Here is a 19,796-nt window from a genome sequence, read left to right as displayed (position 1 = left end):
ACATGAGAACATAGGAAAGCTGGTGATTCCTTTTAACATGAGTCTTCAATATTCCTAGTTAAGAAGTTTTAGGTTAGACAATACATACTATTGGATGTTCTTATAGGCACTATAGTATTGCCAGCCTAATCTCGGGAGTTAGGCTTGAAGTCATAAACAGCGCAATGCTTGAAGCACAGCGAAGAGCTGCTGGCAAACGCAGGAAAGTGCTGTTTGAATGAATGCTTACGAGCCTGCTGCTGCCTACCACCGCTCAGTCAGACTGCTCTATCAAATATCAAATCATAGACTTGATTATAATATAATAAACACACAGAAATACGAGCCTTAGGTCATTAATATGGTCAAATCAAAGCAGCAACAACTGATTGTGATAATGTCATTGATGGAATGCAACAGCGTTTTGAGTCACTATTGTGAGTGCAGGCACACGGCATACACCCAGCAGGAGAAACTGGACAAAATGTGTTAAAATTACATCACACTGACAATTTCAATCTGTTTCTGGTTGTGATGATGCTGGGCATGAATGTGACTACGAATTATGGTACTTATTTTCCACCATAATTTGCAAATAAATTCATAAAAAATTCTACAATGTGATTATCTGGATTTTTTTTCTCATTTTGTCTGTCATCGTTGAAGTGTACCTATGATGAAAATTACAGGCCTCTCTCATCTTTTTAAGTGGGAGAACTTGCACAATTGGTGGCAGACTAAATACTTTTTTGCCCCACTGTATAACATTCTATTAGTTGCAAGAATATTGTATAGTAATTTAAATTGAAGAGGAATCCGGCGTTGTTTTGCGTATCAATTCATAAACCATGTGCCATGAAATCTCTTCCCAACTATTTTGCAATTTATATGGCACAGCTGTCAGTTTTTTGGTCCTTAAATGAAATTGGTGTATGTTTTTATTTATCACACTTTTCTTTAAACATTTATGTTCTTTAATACAGGGCCGATATACAAGTTCCTTACTTTTTTCCCCTTCTACTTGCCTCTTCCATTTTTGTGGTAATGCTGCAATTAATTGGTTGTAATTTTGGGTAGAGCAGACCTTTCCATATGTCTGTGTTAGCTGCATGTGTGACATAACTCCACCAGTCCTATTTATGATATCATTCACTAAAATATACCTTTTTAAACATTTATTCAATAAATACAGTTTTTTTTTATCAATTAGTATATTTGAATTTAACCACAATATTTGTTGTACTATTTGTTCCGTCCTTTTAGGTGGATTAAACTGAAATTGCAACCAACTTTCTAAGGCTTGTTAAAAAAATAAAGATATTTTGGAGATTATTTATTTTTTCAAACAACCGAAAGTGAGCAGGTGTAATCTGAATAAAGGGGAAAAGGCCCTTCCTGAATATAGGATGAGACATTCGTACCAATTGACTAGAGAACCAGTTTGGATTTAACTATAACTTTTGTATGACTGATGCCTTTAGTGAGAGGTCTAATGCTTTAATATTTAATCATTTCTGCCCACCGAATTCATATTCATTATATAAATAGGCCCTTTTAATTTTATCTGGCTTGCCGTTCCAAATAAAACTGAATATTTTTTGTTCATATAATTTCAAAAGCAGGGTCACTGGGTGTAGGCAAAACCATAAGCAAATAGGTAAACAGATAGGTACTCTGTGATTAACTAAAGAGTTAATCAGGGTGATTTCTCCACAAATAGACATGTATTTTCCTTTCCATGGTAGCAAGATCTTATCTATTTTTGGTAACTTTCTATAAAAATGTATTGGAGTGAGATCATTTCTTTCTTTTTGGATTTGTATACCGAGTATGTCCACATCTCCGTCAGACGATTTAATTGGTAAACTACATGGTAATGTAAAATGTGCATTTTTTAGTGATCCAGTATGGTACATTTATCATAATTTGGTCTTAATTCAGAGAGGATAGCAAAAGTATCTAGAGCCTCTAAGAGGCCGTGGAGAGACTCTAATTGTGGTTTGAAAAGAAAACATGAATCATCAGCGTACAATGACACCTTCGTTTTTAAGCCACGGATTTCTAATCCCTTAATATTATTGTTTGATCTAATCTTAGCAGGTAACATTTCGATGGCAATAATAAATAGATATGCCGATAGTGGACAACCTTGTTTTACTCCTCTAGATAGTTTAAAACTTTCTGAGATGTAGCCATGATTCACTATTTTACACCTAGGGTTACTATACAGAACCTTAACCCATTTTATAAGAGATTCCCCCAAATTGAAATGTTCTAGGCATTTATATATAAACTCCAGTTGTACTTTATCAAAAGCCTTTTTAAAACCAACAATGAAAACCAGGCCTGGTGTCCCCTCTCCTCCATGTTTGTTTGTGTTGCAAAATATTACCGTAAAGACTGATTTGCAACAACAAAATAAACGATAGAGCATAATATGAAACGATAGACGTTTTTCGATCGTCACACGATATATTTCGTCATATCGCCCAGCCCTAATCCAGACCTCATGAAAGTGCCCAGTATACCCTTAATCCTGTAATAAATCAAATCTGGTGATACATAACTTGATATTTCTGCCATCCATTGTGACATTCCAATTAATGGCAATGCATTTCTTAGCCGCTATAAATGATTGGTTACAGTTTCTTTTGTTAAGTATCAAGTATCAACATTTCCAAGCAAACAAAAACAGGGAGAAGGGAGAATCTGTAGACATGCTGAGATAAAACAGCCTTCATAATAAGACCATAATGAGTTTCTAGAGTTGCATAACATATGAGTTTCCGATAGCAGCTGCCAATGTTCAGCTATTGGTTGGGAGACGACTCCTTGCCCGTCGACTCCCATTTCTGGGTGTCAAGCTTAGAATAGACTCCTCGACTCCTAAGATTCAGTATTTTTGCAACGGAGGAAACATTTTTTTTGTAGTGTACTAAGAGAACATAAACTCTAGCATCTTTCACAGAAAAGAAAGAGCGAGCTACTGAGGGAGAGAGAAAGGGATGGAAGTTGCACAGCCAGGCATAGGTAGGCATGTCGGCTACCAGGCAGACAGTCAGAAGCGTGCAGGTGATCAAAATCTGTCGGCTATAGGCATGCTGTTTCGCAATTCCTTGGCTTGCAATGTCTTGTGCAAGTTCACCAAAGTAGGGGCTATCAATAAGTAAGCTGAGCTATTCTACACACAACAACTGAAGACCAAACACATACTAGCATTTTCATAGCGAAGAGAAAGAGGAGCAAGTGAGGGAGAGAAGTTTGAGGCAGGCAGACAGCCAGTCAGAACTGTGCGCATAGGCTATACCTTGGCAATCTCCATTTAGCAATGCCTCATATATTCACCAAAAGTATATTCAAGTATATATTAGGCTATCAATGAGTACGGCTAAGATATTCTTCATAGTGGAAGTGAATTGAAGTTGAACATCGCCAAATGCATAAATTAAATTAGGCAATAAAAAGTATTATTATTTAATGAAACCCTGGCTGGCTATTGATGTCCTAGATCAGGGCTCTCCAACCCTGTTCCTGGAGAACTATCTTCCTGTAGGTTTTCGCTCCAAACCCAGTTGTAACTAACCTGATTCAGCTTATCAACTAGCTAACTATTGAATCAGATGCGCAAGATTAGTGTTGGAGTGAAAACCTACAGGATGGTAGCTCTCCACGAACAGGGCTGAAGAGTCCTGTCTTAGGAAATAGATCGCAAAACAGAATCCCCACTAAACTTTTTGGAAATGGCAAGTTCACTTTTTCATCCATAAACACGGTCAAGTGCAAATATGATTCAGCAGCTCAAATCAGCAGGAAGGAAGTCACCATAGATGGATCGCTAAAATAATGATTACGATCACAATTCATACATTGAATTATTATGGGAAGACCTATACATTTGGAAGCCAACCACATTTGGAAGCCTAGCACGAGTTATCAGTATAGCCTATTATCGTCTGGACATGACTTTGTAATATCTTCACGCCAAAAATAAAAAAAACTCCAGGCTTCCGTCATAAGAGTCGATTCAATTAGAAAAATTAAGAATTACAGGGGGCAGTTTTGAAAAAATGAATCCTGTGTGAATTCCTCTGGAGTAAAGCACATGCTTGGATAATAACTATAAAACCAACGTATCTAGTAATATCCGTTCGAATAGGGCAATAACATGGCAAAGAATAAAGTTATGAGCAGAGTGCACCGCATCATCCCATGGGATCAGTCAAGGCGGTGCACAACAGAAATATCACAGAAATATTCGAGTTCCTACACATCACCTTCTATATTCAAACAAAATAGCCCTTTTATAGGCAAATGGGCAGAATCATGCTCATGTCAGTCCTCTAGAATACAAATGTAGTCTTTCCAGTAGGACTCTGCAACAATGAGGTTTATGTGTGTGCGCATCTGTTTCAGCGTGTTTTGGGAGTCGAGCAAGGGTCGACTCCTATGACTCCAAACACGACTCCTACAACCCCAAAAATCCTGGAGTCTTGCACCAGTATGTTCAACTCTCCCGTGCTGGTCCAGCCAGCCCTCCAGAAGCTTTGCCTTCACACAGCCTGTCCGTCCGCTTTGTGGCGTCGGCGCGGTCCTAAATCCAGCCAAACAGCCTACCCACCTATTATGCGTGGGAATACTTGGAAACAGATTACCAAAATTAAAATCACTTGAAGCTGATTTCCTTGTGTCTTTCATGCCCTCCCAAAAATATATTATTTATTTTCCTCAGACAAATTGGTTGATCATATAAAACCACCGCCAGTTGGGGAACCCTGATTTTATCTGTATGTATTAAACGCATAACTTATTTTTATTATATTTAATGGATTCATTCCTTTTATATTCCAAAACTGTGTGATCATACCTCAAAAAACATGCTAACCTCTCACCATTACCAATAACAGGGGAGGTTAGCATTTTCGGGGGGTATGATATTTACTCTATGCCTCTAACTTTCATTACTCATTCATGATTCATTCATGTAGATGTGTTCGGAACCAACTATATGGAATTCTAATTTTTCAGATTTGCTAATTATAACAAAGCAAGCTCTCTATATTTGAAAATGATATGGTGATTTGTGGAAAGCTCTACTCCTATATATTATTTTGGCTGGAATTATCATTCTTCACAAATGTTATAATAAATCAATGTATAAGTAACAATTTTATGAGAAATCATTATTAATATCCTAAAAGTGTCAATAATTAGATCACAAACAGCATTGTATAAGCTTAAATCACTCACCCCCCACCCACACACACACCTCTTATGTTGTCCATCTGTCATTCGTTGTAAAAATTCTCTATCACACATCTTTCTATCAACACCTATCGGTTTGTATTTCTGTCTCCATCTCTTTCGCACACATGCATGTATGTCCTTGTCTGTCATAAGGAAACTAAATGTTTAATGTTTCCTTCTATATTTCCCTCTATCCACCATTTCCCCTCCATCTTTCCCTTTCAATTCCATCTCTATCACACTATCTTTTACTGTGCTCTTGGCAGATCACGATCTGTTGGCTAGACTGCAGAAGCTGCCACAGGAAAAGGCAGCTTTGTGAGCTGCGATCAGAAGCAACAGTGAGAGCATATTCTGCAGTGGGAAGACTCTCACACACCTCACAGCAATTAGTCGTGTTCAATACCCACACCCAATTATTGCCTTTACTCAAGAGACTTTAGGTGATTTCTTTCCTACATATGTATGTACAGTACAGCAGCTAAACTTCAGTTGCTCTTGTGTCATTGAGAGGAAGGTATACCAACACCCATGAGAATCTCATAAAACACATCTGGTGAGATGCTTTCTGCTTGTCTGCTGCACCGCACAAATCCCAACCCCATTCAACACTCTACATTTTCTACCAGCTGTGAATGGGAAAGGCTCTGCTGTCGGTATAAATGAAGTCCCTGGGGGCTAGCTCACCTGTTTCTCTGTTATTCTGGAAGACTGAAGTGTAAAACATTCTCCATTGTTACTGCTTTGTTTCCCCTTATGTGTCATTTATATTTTGAGACTCAGCATTTGGTGGCAACTCTGTGCTTTCTGGTACTGCTACCGTATCTGAATACAATGACTCACATCTACTGTATTGCTACATCTCTACTGCCTTTATCTGTCAGTAACGTTGAATATCTGCATGATTAATTTTGCAGAAAAATCTATCTGCTCATAGAAAACTCCACTAGTATTAGTTGATCAGGGCTTACCCGCCCTCGAAGATTTGGACACGGAGAGGTTCGCTCTGTTTGGAGGTGGAGGGCCCTTGCACCTCTCTCTTCTCCTTCTTCTCCTCCTTCTCAGGCTGCTGTGGTGGCTCCTTCACTTCGACAGGGGTGCTGGGTGGGGTAGCATGTACCTACACTCAAAGACAGATACGGGCAAATTCACCAACATCTTGGTTGGCATTGATGATATACAGTACATTGGAACAACAATTAATGTCAAACATTTCATGTATTGGTTGTGTATAATCTAACAGCATAGTGTCTGGTAATTTCCAGCTGTGAAGTTGTGGGGTATGCATTATTCTATATAATTCATAACTAAAACTGAATCAGCGGTTTTGGTAGTTTTGGTCTAATTTGTGCCCATGCTGTGGTTTGCTACATATTGAATATTGCTGTTATATTTACCTCTGAAATGTGGGGCTTTCTACTGCTGGCAGGGACCACCTTGCCTGTCGCCGGGGTTAGAGCTGTGGCCATGGTGTAGGTCTCTAAGCTGTGTTTCTGCTTAGAGTGCAGCAGGGACAGGGCCAGCTTGGTGGACAGGCCTGGCAGGTTGGGGTTGTGCACGCTGATGCTCCAGGAGGTGTAAACGGAGGTTTGTGGCTCCCTCTGGGCAGAAGGGTTGGGCTTCGCGTAGTTCAAGTAGCACCAGCTGACTGAGGTGGTGGTGTGGAGGCTGGGATACAAGGGGGCTTTGACTCGCTCAGGACTCTGGGGTACAAAGGACGCACTCACTCCCTGGCCCTCATTCCCCTTTTCTTTCTTAGGTCCAGCCTTCCCTTGCATCTCCCTCTCTTCCCTGTGCCCTTCTGTGTCCCGTACATTCTCTTCCTCCTCGACTTTCACAGTTACTACTCCTATCTGGGCCCTTTCCGGCTCTTTCTTTTTGTCTTCCCTGATTTCCAGTTTTCTCCCAGAACCCGTATTTTCCTCTTCCTCTCCCACCTTCTCTCCCTCCTCCTCTTCCTCCTTCACTCGTTTCTGCTGGCGCTGGGCCTCTGTGCTGAGCTCCAGACTGGCTGCAGGAGAGAGCATGCGTTTGCTCCCTCCAGCCCCCAGTGGCTCATAGCCCTCTCCGGACACAGAGCCCAGCTCCAGGGGTAGAGACAGGGGCAGGTAGCTCTTGAAGTCCGGGGTGGGGATCTTCAGGTAGGACCTCTGCAGCTTTTCCTGCTCCAGCTGGCCCATGATGACCATGGCCATGCAGCAGATGGGCTCCTGGGAGCGGGCTGACGCCAGGATCTGGGAGAGGGTGGTGTACAGGGCACTGGCGTAGGTGATCATGTTGGTCTGGAGGCGCACTGGCACCATCAGTGACACGACTGGCGTCAGCTGTGCCAGGCACGTTGCGATGACAAGCGGGGGATGGCGGCAGGGCAGAGGGACTAAGGACTGAGGAGCTGGGGTAGGGAGAACCACGGTGGAGGGCATGGGGGGCTGTGTGGGGACTTGGATGGTGAGCCCAGGAGAAACAGGGAGGTACACAGCCTGGCCAGCCCCAGTGGGGTACTGCAGGGAAAGCAGAGCTGAAATAGGATGGAGGGGCAGGCCTAGGCGTTCTGCCATGTGAAGCTGCCCTGGGTGAACTTGTATGGTTGGAGGGGAAGGGTGTGTGTGTAAGAAGGCTCTGTGGATGATGTGGGTGGAGAGGACATCTGAGATGGCAGTGGTGACCGGATGGAGCTGGGCTAACTGGCCAAGAGGGAACCGATCATGCCCAGTTGGTCGCATGGGGAATGGGAGTATCCGGGGCTGGTGGAACAGCTGTACGGTCTTCCCTATGGCCCCCAGGCTGAGCTTCGAGGTGCTGGCTTCAGCTGGGTGGAAGGAAGGGTGGCTGGTGTAGGACGGGTCCGGCTTGGTGCTCCCTGGTCGGCCTGAGTGGCTAGCCACGGCCCCTTCCTCGTGGTCTGGCTCACCGAGGGTGGTGTGCTTTACCAGTAGGCACTTCCTCCTCTCCCTCCAGGCTGAAGCAGACTCCTGCGGGGATAGGGAACCGTAGTCAAAGGATTTGCTCCTGGTCTCCACGATCTCATCCGTGTGCTGGGGGCTGACCGGGGCCTGCTCCGAGGCTGAGCGCCGCATCTCTCTTTGGGGTTGGTATTGTTGGTGGGGGCCCGAGGGCACTGTTAGCATGTGGGAGCCCTGGGTGCTGCTGGAGCCCCAGGGGGAAGGCTCAGCAGGTTTTCCCCCCATGTCTTCAAAGAAGGCAGAGCGGCTGGGTGAATGGGAAATGCTGCTCTCCTGGCTGGGGCTCTGGGTCCCCAGCGATACCGACTCAAAGCTGGACTCTCTAGAAGACTGGGCAGCAGCCTCGGCTAGACGGAGACGCTTCTTCTTTGGTGGCAGCTTCTCGGCGGGGAGCTGAGCCATACTCTGGCTGCGCTGAGGCCACTGGAACTCCTCTACCACTCTCTCTGGCTCCTTGGACGAGGATGCCGCCGCCATGGGCGACACTGACACCATATCAGCGTCAGGCTCCACCGTCACTAGGATCTCTGGCACTTGGATGTTGTGCTGGCGGACCAGGCGGGACATGGAGGGAGATGATTTTGGCTGCGGCTGTTTTTGCGGTGTTAACTGGCTCTCTCTGAGCTCTATAGACTCCTGGCTCTCCATGGATATACTTTTCTGCTTCTCGAAGGAGCTGGTGTGCTGGATGACCGAGATGCCCTTCCTATCTTGCTGCTGCTGCTCAGCCTGTGAGGGAGCACCTGAGAAGGCCTCACTCTGCTGCACCCGATTTGGCACTGCAGTGGTGGTTGCGGGGCTGCAGGTCACAACAGCTGTAGGCCTGGGGCTGGGAGGATCCTCCTCCAGACTATCCGCTTTCCTCCTCTTCCTCACTGCCATGGCCAGTGCCCGGAATTTATAGTGCATCATCTGGGGGCGGTCATCCCGGAACGCCCCATCCACCTCTCCTCTCTCCAGCTCCTTTATTGGCTTGCCTGTGCAGAAACCCCTGTGGGCCTCGTAACTTTCCCTTTGTTTACAGCGGATGCCGCAGGTCTCGCACTCATACAGCCTTGGACCTTTGCGTTGCTGCTTCCTGGTTAGGCCAATTTCTGTAGCTGCGGAGGAGGAGGGGCCAGCCTCCTCCAGGCTTAGCTCAGTGCCGAGGGGCAACTCGATGGCGGGCTGGCGCCTCAGCAAACGGTACTGCCCGCCCACCCTCATCTTGGCCACCACGGCCTGCTGCTCATCAAAGGAGTGGCTCTGACCAGAGAACCCCCAGGGAGAGGTGGTGGAGTGGTTTTCCTGGCCTGCTGAGGTGGGCATGGAGTGGCTTCTCAGCAGAGGCAATGAGGAGGAGGACTTCTGGACCCCCGATGGGCCCACGTCTTGGATATGGGGATGGAATGATTGGCCTGTCATACTGGGACCTGGGCTTTCTCCCTTAGGCTCAAACACATAGGGGTCTTTGGGGGAGAAGAACTTGGGTGACTCCAGACTACTCTTCCTGGAGAGCGAGGAGCGCCTGGGCTTGACGCTGTCGATCTCGCTGGTGTCCACAACCGCCTTGTTGATGGTGATGAGTTTGGTGATGTGCTCGATGACCTGCGTCTTGGGCATGCTGAAGGGCATGCTGCTCTTCTCCTCCATCCCCGATGAAGAAGAGTGGGCGCGCTGCTGATGGGGACCGCGCTGCTGCCCTCCAAGCCGCCCATACTTGCCCAGGATGATCTCGGCATAGGTTTTGGCATTGGGAGGGCTTACCTGGGAGTCAGCTCGGCTCATCTCAGAGCTCCTCGAAAGGGAGAAGTAGCCTGACTCTTGGCTGCCTTTACTGCTGGGGCCCAGTGAGGAGGAGGTGGAGGGAGGGTCGTCCGGGGAGGCCATGGGGCCACGCTTCCTCTCGCTCAGCCTCATGGCCAGTCTCTGCTTCACGGCCTGGGAGTCGTCAGGCCTTTGGCCCTCCTCTTGCCCTGACAGCGCCAAACTGCTGCTGCTCTTCTGCTTGCTCAGCCTCTCCTTCCTGTACTGACCCGTCTCCTCCTCAGAGTCTGTGCTCTCCCCCTCCGTGGGCTCCTCGGGATCCTCTCCCAGGGCGCTCATCTCGGGTCCGCTCAGGCTCAGCTCGTCCCGGCTGGATGCCAGGCCTGCCTTGATGCGGTGGGCGTGGGACTTGCGGTGCTTGTACAGGTTACTCTTGGTCTTGAAGGAGAAGCCACAGGGGACGCAAGGATAAGGCCTCTCCCCTGTGTGAGAGCGGATGTGTTTCTGGAGAACGCTGGGTTTGGCACATGGACGGCCGCAGTAAGTGCACACGTACTTCCCCGGTTTCTGGAGCTTCCTCTCGCCTCTTTTAGATGGGCTGCCCTCTAGGACTTCCTGGTTGGGCTGGGACTGCACCCCCTGAGTGTTGTGGCCTTGGGTAGAGGAGGATTGTAGGGATAAGGTGGAGGGGGAGGAGAAGCTACCTCCTGAAGGACCTGGGGTGTCTGTTGAGAGCTGACATGCTGCTTGGGTCTTGTGCTGATGCTGAAGCCTGAGAAGCAGGTCGCTACGTTTAGGCTTGCGGTGGTGGAGACATCCCAGGCCACCGTGGACGGGGCGGGGGTTGGATGACGGTTGCTGTGGCTGAGTTGGACGGGACCCTGTGGGGGGCTCAGTGGCCCCAGGAGAAAGAGGCTGCTGTTGCCTTCCGGATCGCTCCCCATCAGCAGGGTGGCTGGGCTCCGCCTCCATAGAGTGGGGAGGAGGCCTTACAGACACACAGGGATTGCCTCAGGGAGCAGTGCACCACACAGCCTCATGGGGCTAGCCACAGTGCCGCAGGGATGCCTGGGACGAGGGAACATCTAACGGAGTACCTTTTTTATGAGCAGGCCAAAAGTCTTTCAAGAGGACCAAATAAGACATAATTAAAAAGTGCCCCAGAGCAGCATAGAGGATGTAGGTAAACATAGATTCGCTCTCATCACAGAGTAAGTCTGAGCCATTTTGATAGGTCTTCACTGTGGATTGGGAGCTAGATGAGGGTCTGGCTTGGCATACTGCTGGACAGTTCTGACACCTGTGGCTCTGGTGAGTAGAAACCTCTGGGTCTTCTCTTGTTCCTCTTAGGCCGTCTCTGGTCAAACCTAGTACCTCACTGGATCTGCAGAAACACAGAAATAAGCAGAAGTGAATCACAGAGCTTAGGCAGACCTGACAAAATACACCTCGGCATTAGTTTCATCATTATTAGTTAGTGACACTATCGATGACTAGGTGGCCAGTCCCTAAAGACCCCCAAAACAGACTGTCATGGTGTTTAGGCCTAGTCAAAGCCCTGTGACCAAACACTGACTCTCACGTTGATATTGCTGCCACAAATCATACCCTGACAAATAAGGCCACATTTCCTTGGCCTGATGAGTGGAGGAAGTGCTCTAATGATCACATTAGCGAGGTAATTGCGGTAACACCGTGTTATTGCTCTGATCTATTCTTGCTCTACCTGTATGCTGGAGTCTCTGCCACATACAGAAACGGTCTATTTCAGTGTACTTCTACCCTGTAATGTTGTAACGTGCAACATCCAACATAATACCTCCTGGTTCCAAAAAGAGCTCAGACACAGTGAGAGAGAAAACTCTACCACACCACTGTGTATCTATCTACAAACCATCTGGCTAGAGCAGTCTGCACGAGACACCACTGCTCTGAGAAGGCCAAGCCAGGTCAACATCCAGGGCAGCAGCGCCAACAGAGAGGGTAAAAGTGTGACTCAAGTCAAAACAAACATTTTAAATTTAGCCTGAGCTTATTCAATCTTGTTCTCAAGCTGGGGGAAGAGGGGCTATCTTCTTGTAATGAGTAAAGATGAGATGACAGCAACAGGCCTTCAGCGTCTCCCCCTGTGTTGCACTGTCATGTACAGCCACTAGGGTGCAGCATGGCAGGGATGAGATGCCAGGTGAAGTAGTTGAAGATAGAAAAAAAGACTGTAGGAAGATGGGGAAGTGTACCTCCCCTCTTTTATCAAGACATATCTGATGTTATATTTCCCACTTTAGGAAAAACCTAGGTCTCAACTCCACACACAGAATTATTGTACTGCAGCCAATTAAAACACATTCTGGGAGCAGCCAGGGCCAATCAAAAAATGTCACTGAGCTGTCGTAGCCAATTGCTGACAGTCCGAGCTGAGGCCCATCCACTGACATCCATCATCAGAACAGAGCCATCAACACACACGTCTCAGTAAATCATACTTCAGAATACCACTTTTCAGGGAGAGAATAGATGTAGGGGTTATAAGCTAGTGCATTTAACACTGTCTCCCTCCCACCTTCCCTAGGTAAGGCAAAAGCAGTGGCAGGTAGAGACTGATAAGTTGACAGGGTGAGTAAGTGTGCGAGTGAGAGAGAGAGAGAGAGATTACTCTCAGAGAGAGGCTGTGTGGAGTCATTCAGTGTCCCAGCGGCTGGCTAAACAGGCCTAGCAGAAGACTAGTCTGACTGACTCCAGCTGGGGCAGCGGTGACAGGTTTTTTAATGAGCCCGGGTTTCACTCGTTCTCCATATGTTCCTGAAAAACACAGCACAGTCTGGCTTCTTAACAGTGGAAAATAAAACAGAGAATAACACTTCCTTTTTGGAAGTGAATTGACAGATTCTCGGCTCCATTTCCATGTTCCCCTACATCTGATGATCATACATTTAGTCTACTTTTTTGCCCCACTGTATATGTAACAATCCTGTACAGAAACCTAGGTCACACCTAGGTTTCCCCCGAACAGAAGTTAACCCTTGTGTTGTTTCAAGGGTCAAACATGACCCGACACTGTTTAATAGCAGAGAAAACCCCCTAAATTATATTTTTTCAACTTGAAATCTGATGACTTTTCCGGCAGGGTAGCCTAGTGGTTAGAGCGTTGGACTAGTAACCAAAAGGTTGCAAGTTCATATCCCCGAGCTGACAAGGTACAAATCTGTCGTTCTGCCCCTGAACAGGCAGTTAACCCCCTGTTCCTAGGCCGTCATTGAAAATAAGAATTTGTTCTTAACTGACTTGCCTAGTTAAATAAAGGTAAAATAAAATATATAATAATTAAAAAAAAATGAAAGCTGTACACCACCAGGGTACAAACATTTTCTTAGGGTGGTTAACCAGCAGTTATAAAATAATTTACACACCACAAAAAAAACACACACAATGAGAAATTGAGATTGTGTGCTACTGATTGAACTCAGACAAAACAAAAACGTTATTGTGCATGTGCAGCATCTCCCCTCCACAACCCCACACATGACTCAAGTTCACAGACAAAACAAAAACATTTCAGACAAAATACATTTATTGAAAGCATTGTTTACTAATGGGAAATGCAGTCAGAGGCTATAAAGGTGATGCAGATGACAGTCCCCCCCAGTTCTCTCTTTGCTGAAGCCATGAGTGCACTTTTCAGTGCACAACAGGTCGTAGATCTGATTTTTTCAGATGCCCAGGAGGAACAAGAGATCAATTATTTAGAAGGAGGAGGTATATGAAGAAGAAGATGGGGAAGAATACAACCCAGAGCACAATGCATCATCTTCAGATGAAGAAGAAATCCCCCAAACTGAAAGAGAGACATTTTTGTCAAAGAACAGCTAAATAACATGGTCCTTGTCACCATATGATAACCAAGGCAGAATGGCAGCACAAAATGTCATAAGGATGACCCCAGGGCCCACAAGACATGCAGTTTCCCATGCCCAGGACATTGCCTCAACATTCTACATGTTCATCACACCAGCCATCAAGAAAATCATCCTGGAGATGACAAATTTGGAGGGTTTCTGTAAATATAGAGAAACCTGGAAAAGGGTGGATGAGATTGACCTGCGTACCTTCATAGGGCTGCTAATCTTAGCGGGTGTGTATAGGTCCCGAGGCAAGGCTACATGTAGTCTCTGGGATGCAGAGAGGGAGGGAAGTCTTCTCATCAACAAGGGGCAGAGAGGACTTCTCATCAAAGTTTGCCAGCCATCATCCTGGACTACAACCACAACAAAGGAGGCGTGGACAACCTGGTCAAGGTGATTGGAACTTACAGCTGCAGGAGGATGACTGCCCGCTGGCCCCTGGTCATCTTCCATAACATCATTGATGTGTCCTCATACAATGCCTTTGTGATACGGAACAAGATCAACCCTACCTGGATGCTTGATAAGCGGAACAAGAGGAGGGTGTTCCTGGAGCAGCTGGGAAAGGTACTTGTAACCCCACACATTCAAATAAGGGAGCGCCTACCCCGCACAGCAGCCTCTGCAGCGCTTGTGAAAGCTGTTCAGGGGGGTGAATCTTGTCCTGATCCACCTGAGGCTGCAGTTGGGGCAGGCAAGAGGAGGAGATGCATATTCTGCCCCCCCAAAGAATGACTGTAAAACAAATACTATGTGCTGCACATGTGAGAAATACATCTGCAAAGTCCATGCACACACACTTGCATACTGTCCTACATGTGCTAATTAGAGTTGATTGATTTATGTTCTTCACATTTTTGTTTTGTATCTATTATCTTATTTTTTTCTTATTTATTGTTGTTGTTGATACACCTTGTGGGTGGGGGCAATGGTTAAAAAATGGGAGAAGACTAGTATTTTGTAGTTGAATTCCTCATTGTACAGTATATAAGAATATATCGCTATGTTGCCAAAAAAGTTCAAGACTGTCATTGTTTCCCTTCAATAAAATGCAATCAAAACTACTTTCTGCACATTTCTGCTACTTTCTTAGGCTATACAAGTGCTATCTCTTGCGAGAAAATGTATGTTTACACCTATGCAGGACCTTTAGCAATAATAATAATAACAATACAAATAAACCTTTACTTTAGTAAAGGAAACAATTATGATAGGTGTGTTGTAATAAAAACGAGTGGTGTCCACTGATTAAATGCAGTCTTTCTACATTGTGAAGAAGGGAAAACACAGATATTCAATGTTTGTGATGAATGACAGGTTGTTTCTTCATGCAAAATAGATTTGGGCTTTAAAATTCAATTAAGCTGCTTTATTTTAGTGGTGTAGTGAAGGCGGGTCATTTTTTTACCCTTAGGACAAGGGGAGTATATAGGATGTTAAGACTACACAAGGGTTAACTTTGTTTACAGCAGAGTACTATTAGCAGTAGCAATTATTAAGAATAACAGACATTAAAATGAACTCAAACGCCTCACAGTAAGAGAGGCAGACGAGAAAATGTTCTGAGCTGTCCAGCTACATTGTGGTGTTTGCCTTGGGAATTAGCTAGAATAGTTAGAAAAGGGATTGGTTTTATGCTGTAGCTAGGTCATGTACCAAAGTGGTCTCCTCACACACAATTCCCAAGAAAGAAAAGTGAGGGTGAGAATACTACAGGAGTGTGAGACTGAGAAATAAAAAAGGCATGAGTGGGAGAGACAGGAAAAGACAGGTAAAGAGTGAGAAGATGAATGGGGAGAAAAAATAAGGCACTATGAAGTCAGAGTGCGTAGGAGGGCGATACATACTGTATATAGAAATATACCGGTGAGAGGAAGAACGAAGATAAAGAGAGGGGAGGAAAAAAATTGAGAGAGAGAGAGAGAGAGAGAAAAAAGTAGAACGGAAATTGTCTTCCCCCGTCCTACTTGTGTTGTTTGACCTGAGCACAAGTTGGCCATCACAGTGTAAGGCTTAATAATCTCTGGCATAGTACTTATGCAATCTTTAACCAGAGTGATTAGGCGGTTTTAGGGTGGGGGAGAGATCCGTCTGAATTATGCATAGCAGTGCAGTCTAGACTCTAGCTCAGAGCAGGGAAACACGCATTAGGGCTTTGCAAGGAAGTTAAGGGGAAAGCCTGCCAGAGTGAGCAAGCACATCATAATCTCTCACACAAGCACACACATTTTAACAAGCATGCTACAGTATGTATGTGCACACACACACACACACACACACACACACACACACACACACACACACACACACACACACACACACACACACACACTAAAGCATGTGTACACACTCGTTATTTACTAATGAATAGTCGTGGAGAGTCTACTCCTTGACCACAAGCGTTGGAGTTGACTCCAAAAATTATGGAGTTATACAAAAAAGGCTGACGTAGGCTACCGATTAGCTTTCAATATTTTGGTCAGTAGATTGTCAGACAGCTACATATGCATTGCTAATCAATCACCCAGTTCATTAGCGTGCAAGCACACACACTGACAATTTTTGCAAATTTTTGTCAGTTTGGTCAAATTGGAGTCGGCTTCGAGAGAGAGATTCGACTACAACGACGATAGCAGGAGACGGAGTCGACTCCCAAAATCCTGGACAAATTTGGAGAGTATGGGTCCTTTCCCACTAGCAGGAGGGGGCCAAGGGAGACTAGGCAGCCCAGATAGAGTTCTCTGATGGGGAAAGAGGCAGATAGGGGCACAACAGGTTAAGTTGCCATGGTAAAAATTGGAATATACTAAAACATCTAAAAGTAAACAGAATGTATGTCACAAAGCAACATAATGACTTCACATACACTACAGTTCAAAAGTTTGGTGTCACTAAGAAATGTCCTTGTTTTTGAAAGAAAAGCAAATTTTTTGTCCATTAAAATAACATCAAATTGATCAGAAATACAGTGTAGACATTGTTAATGTTGTAAATGACTATTGTAGCTGGAAACGGCTGTTTTTTTATGGAATATCTACACAGACGTACAGAGGCCCATTATCAGCAACCATCACTCCTGTGTTCCAATGGCATGTTGTGTTAGCTAATCCAAGTTTATAATTTTAAAAGGCTAATTGATCATTAGAAAACCCTTTTGCAATTATGAAAACTGTTATACTGATTAAAGAAGTAATAAAACTGGCCTTCTTTAGACTAGCTGAGTATCTGGAGCATAAGCATTTGTGGGTTCGATTACAGGCTCAAAATGGCCAGAAATAACTTTTTGAAACTCATCAGTCTAGTCTATTCTTGTTCTGAGAAATGAAGGCTATTCCATGCGAGAAATTGCCAAGAAACTGAAGATCTCGTACAACGCTGTGTACTACTCCCTTCACAGAACAGTGCAAACTGGCTCTAACCAGAATAGAAAGAGTAGTGGGAGGCCCCGGTGCACAACTGAGCAAGAGGACAAGTACATTAGAGTGTCTAGTTTGAGAAACAGACGCCTCACAAGTCCTCAACTGGCATCTACATTAAATAGTACCCTCAAAATACCAGTCTCAACGCCAACAGTGAAGAGGCAACTCTGCCTAGAAGGCCAGAATCCCGGAGCTGCCTTTTCACTGTTGACGTTGAGATTGCTGTTTTGCGGGTACTATTTAATGAAGCTGCCAGTTGAGGACTTGTGAAATTTCTAATTGACCCCACACTTTTGAACTGTAGTGTACATCACAAGAGAAGGAAGTTTGGATTGCCATAGATACCAGCAATAACATTCTATAATTCTAAACACAGATTCCCCTCTACCTTAGCATACTCTCACCTACAGAGATAGCAAGCTTTTAAATCCTTTGGTTGACAGCATTTAACTTAAAAAATGTCAGCGTACAACTTGAGTCCGACTGGGAATGGCAACTTTTACTTTCAACTTTCAAAAGATGAGTCCGGTGATGAGGCATTTTAATGGTGCATAAGCTCAACAACCATACTGCCAATGGCTACTAGTCAGGCAGGCACACCATTGGAGAGGCAATGAATCACCTGGAAACTCATCTCAATTGGCTCAAATATATGGTTGGTTAGAGCTTGGAACTCCATTTGGTTACTGCTGTTCAACAAGAGATGAATCAAACAACTAATCCTATACAGACTGAGTTAATTAAATGTATTAATAACATTAATTTAATTTGGCTACATTGTATTCCTTTCACAATTATTTGAGATAGGGATAGGAAACTACACTGTTTAGAAATAATAGGCTAATTCCTAATGGTTGTGCTACACACAGAACAATCACCTTGGGTAGGGGAGATATGGTTATTGGTCATGTTATTTTCTTGAAACACATGCACGCACCAACTCGCTCACACGTTACACTGCCCAGAACACCCTCCTCTGTAGCCTGTCGGTCTCAAATCCATTCTGACTGTCAGATCAGGTATAGAGATCCTGCCATTCCCCAGTGGCTCTAGTTGCTCTCAACGTTTCCTCCTGTTGTTTCACCTCCTGTTGTTTCCTTCCCACTGACCCCCTTACCTTACATTAATGCTTTACGATAACCAGGTAGAAGGAACCATATGAAGGAAGTGAGACTAAAAATTTACAGCAGTTGAAGGCTGACAGTCCAAACACTTCAATGCTGGATCCTCAGGATGGTAATTAGAAGTATACTGTGGATGAATGCAGATGGGGAAAGGTTGCTGATTCACTCATTCACAAAGATCTATTTATAGTCTATGGGGTGTGAATGTACTGTTAGTGAAGCCGATGATGCAGCTCTGTTCTCTTTTCTTATAGTGACACATTCCTTTGATAGGAGTTGTCACAAGCAAAACTCCAGAGCTAATATTAGTATCAGGAAATGAAACGGCTAATCCTGTACTCTGCAGAATCAGGTCCTTCTGTATGGGAACCTGTAATGGGACACACCTCTCTGCTTAGTGTCTATCTTTAACCTTTGTCTGTACAGTACATTCCTTTGCTGTCATCAGTTGGACTAGACTTGGGGTGTGGTGTGAGTGTCTTTTTATGTCTGTGTGTGTGTGCATGCGTGTGAGGCGTGCATATCATGGTGTGAAAGGGATTGCCTAGCTCCTGCCTAGCGCAAACTAGGAAGAGAGGAGAGGGGGTGTGGGTGGAGGAGGGGGAGTGTGAGTGTGGTGCACCGTCAGCAGAAACACAAACAGTGGTGAAGGTACCCAGGGGAAAGGAGACCCAGGAAGAAGCTTTCTGAGACTTCCTCTCTTATTTATTCCATGGAACACTTGCAGTGAGTCTGCAGAGACATACAGTATTTAAATGCAGGGCAAGTTAAATATCCCTTCACTCTGGATATGTGTCATGCCTTAAAATGTCCTCACAAAGACCTGAGGGGTTACCCCTGAATTTCCAGGAATTTCATCAACACAAAAGATAGAAGCTTCGTAGGGCATCAATCAGCCTTATCAACATGGCAGCCACGAAGTTAGGGCTCAGCTTACATGTATCAGAGCATTATTATTCAGTACTGATAACAGAAGCACTTTGCTTGATACCTTGCTTCATGTCTTGAGGAGGAGATTAAAACAGATAAAATAGACTGACACCTGACTAGATTTATTTTCCTAGACATTTCCAGGTGAAAGGAACGTTGTTGATAAAACTGCTAGGAAATGTTGTTAAAATTATTTTAACACGTTGATCGTAAGTGGTTGTAATGTGTGGACGACATGAGAGGAACAGCGCTGACTATTTAAGCAAAATGTTCACTCAGGCTCCAATCTAATGTTCTAACCCTTCTTTAGACAGCAAGATTATTCTGACATTGGTGGGATGTTTGTAAAAGACAGAGGAAACCTGATCATGCCAATGACAGCTCGCAACATTGCGATTACATTGTAAGAGTTCTTTGAGCAACCGGGTCTGCTGCAAGTCCTGCTATGTTAACCTTGACATCTGAAGATTGAGACACAGCAACAAATCTTGA

The 19,796-nt window shown here is 44.9% G+C and overlaps 1 protein-coding gene across 6 annotated transcripts in view; it reads right to left on the bottom strand.

The window, feature by feature from the left end:
* Positions 1-19,796, bottom strand: part of hivep3b (HIVEP zinc finger 3b) — an 89,731-nt gene that overhangs the window by 8,099 nt on the left and 61,836 nt on the right. For 5 of the 6 annotated variants that reach the window (XM_021596673.3, XM_021596688.3, XM_021596696.3 and 2 more), the window contains exons 2-3: positions 6,621-11,316; positions 6,195-6,343 (exon numbers count right to left, since the gene is read on the bottom strand). In XM_021596673.3, coding sequence (XP_021452348.2) covers positions 6,195-6,343; positions 6,621-10,904 — 4,433 coding nt within the window. In that variant the 5' untranslated portion in view covers positions 10,905-11,316. Of the gene's footprint in view, positions 1-6,194; positions 6,349-6,620; positions 11,317-19,796 lie in introns of all 6 variants that reach the window. The other variant, XR_016494662.1, reaches the window with a different exon arrangement.

The sequence above is a fragment of the Oncorhynchus mykiss genome, chromosome 3 (assembly GCF_057628025.1).
Source record: "Oncorhynchus mykiss isolate SJ-2025 chromosome 3, ASM5762802v1, whole genome shotgun sequence".
Classification (NCBI taxonomy): domain Eukaryota; kingdom Metazoa; phylum Chordata; class Actinopteri; order Salmoniformes; family Salmonidae; genus Oncorhynchus; species Oncorhynchus mykiss.
Note: the sequence above shows the minus strand (reverse complement) of the source record. Positions and strands in the feature narration are given on the sequence as shown.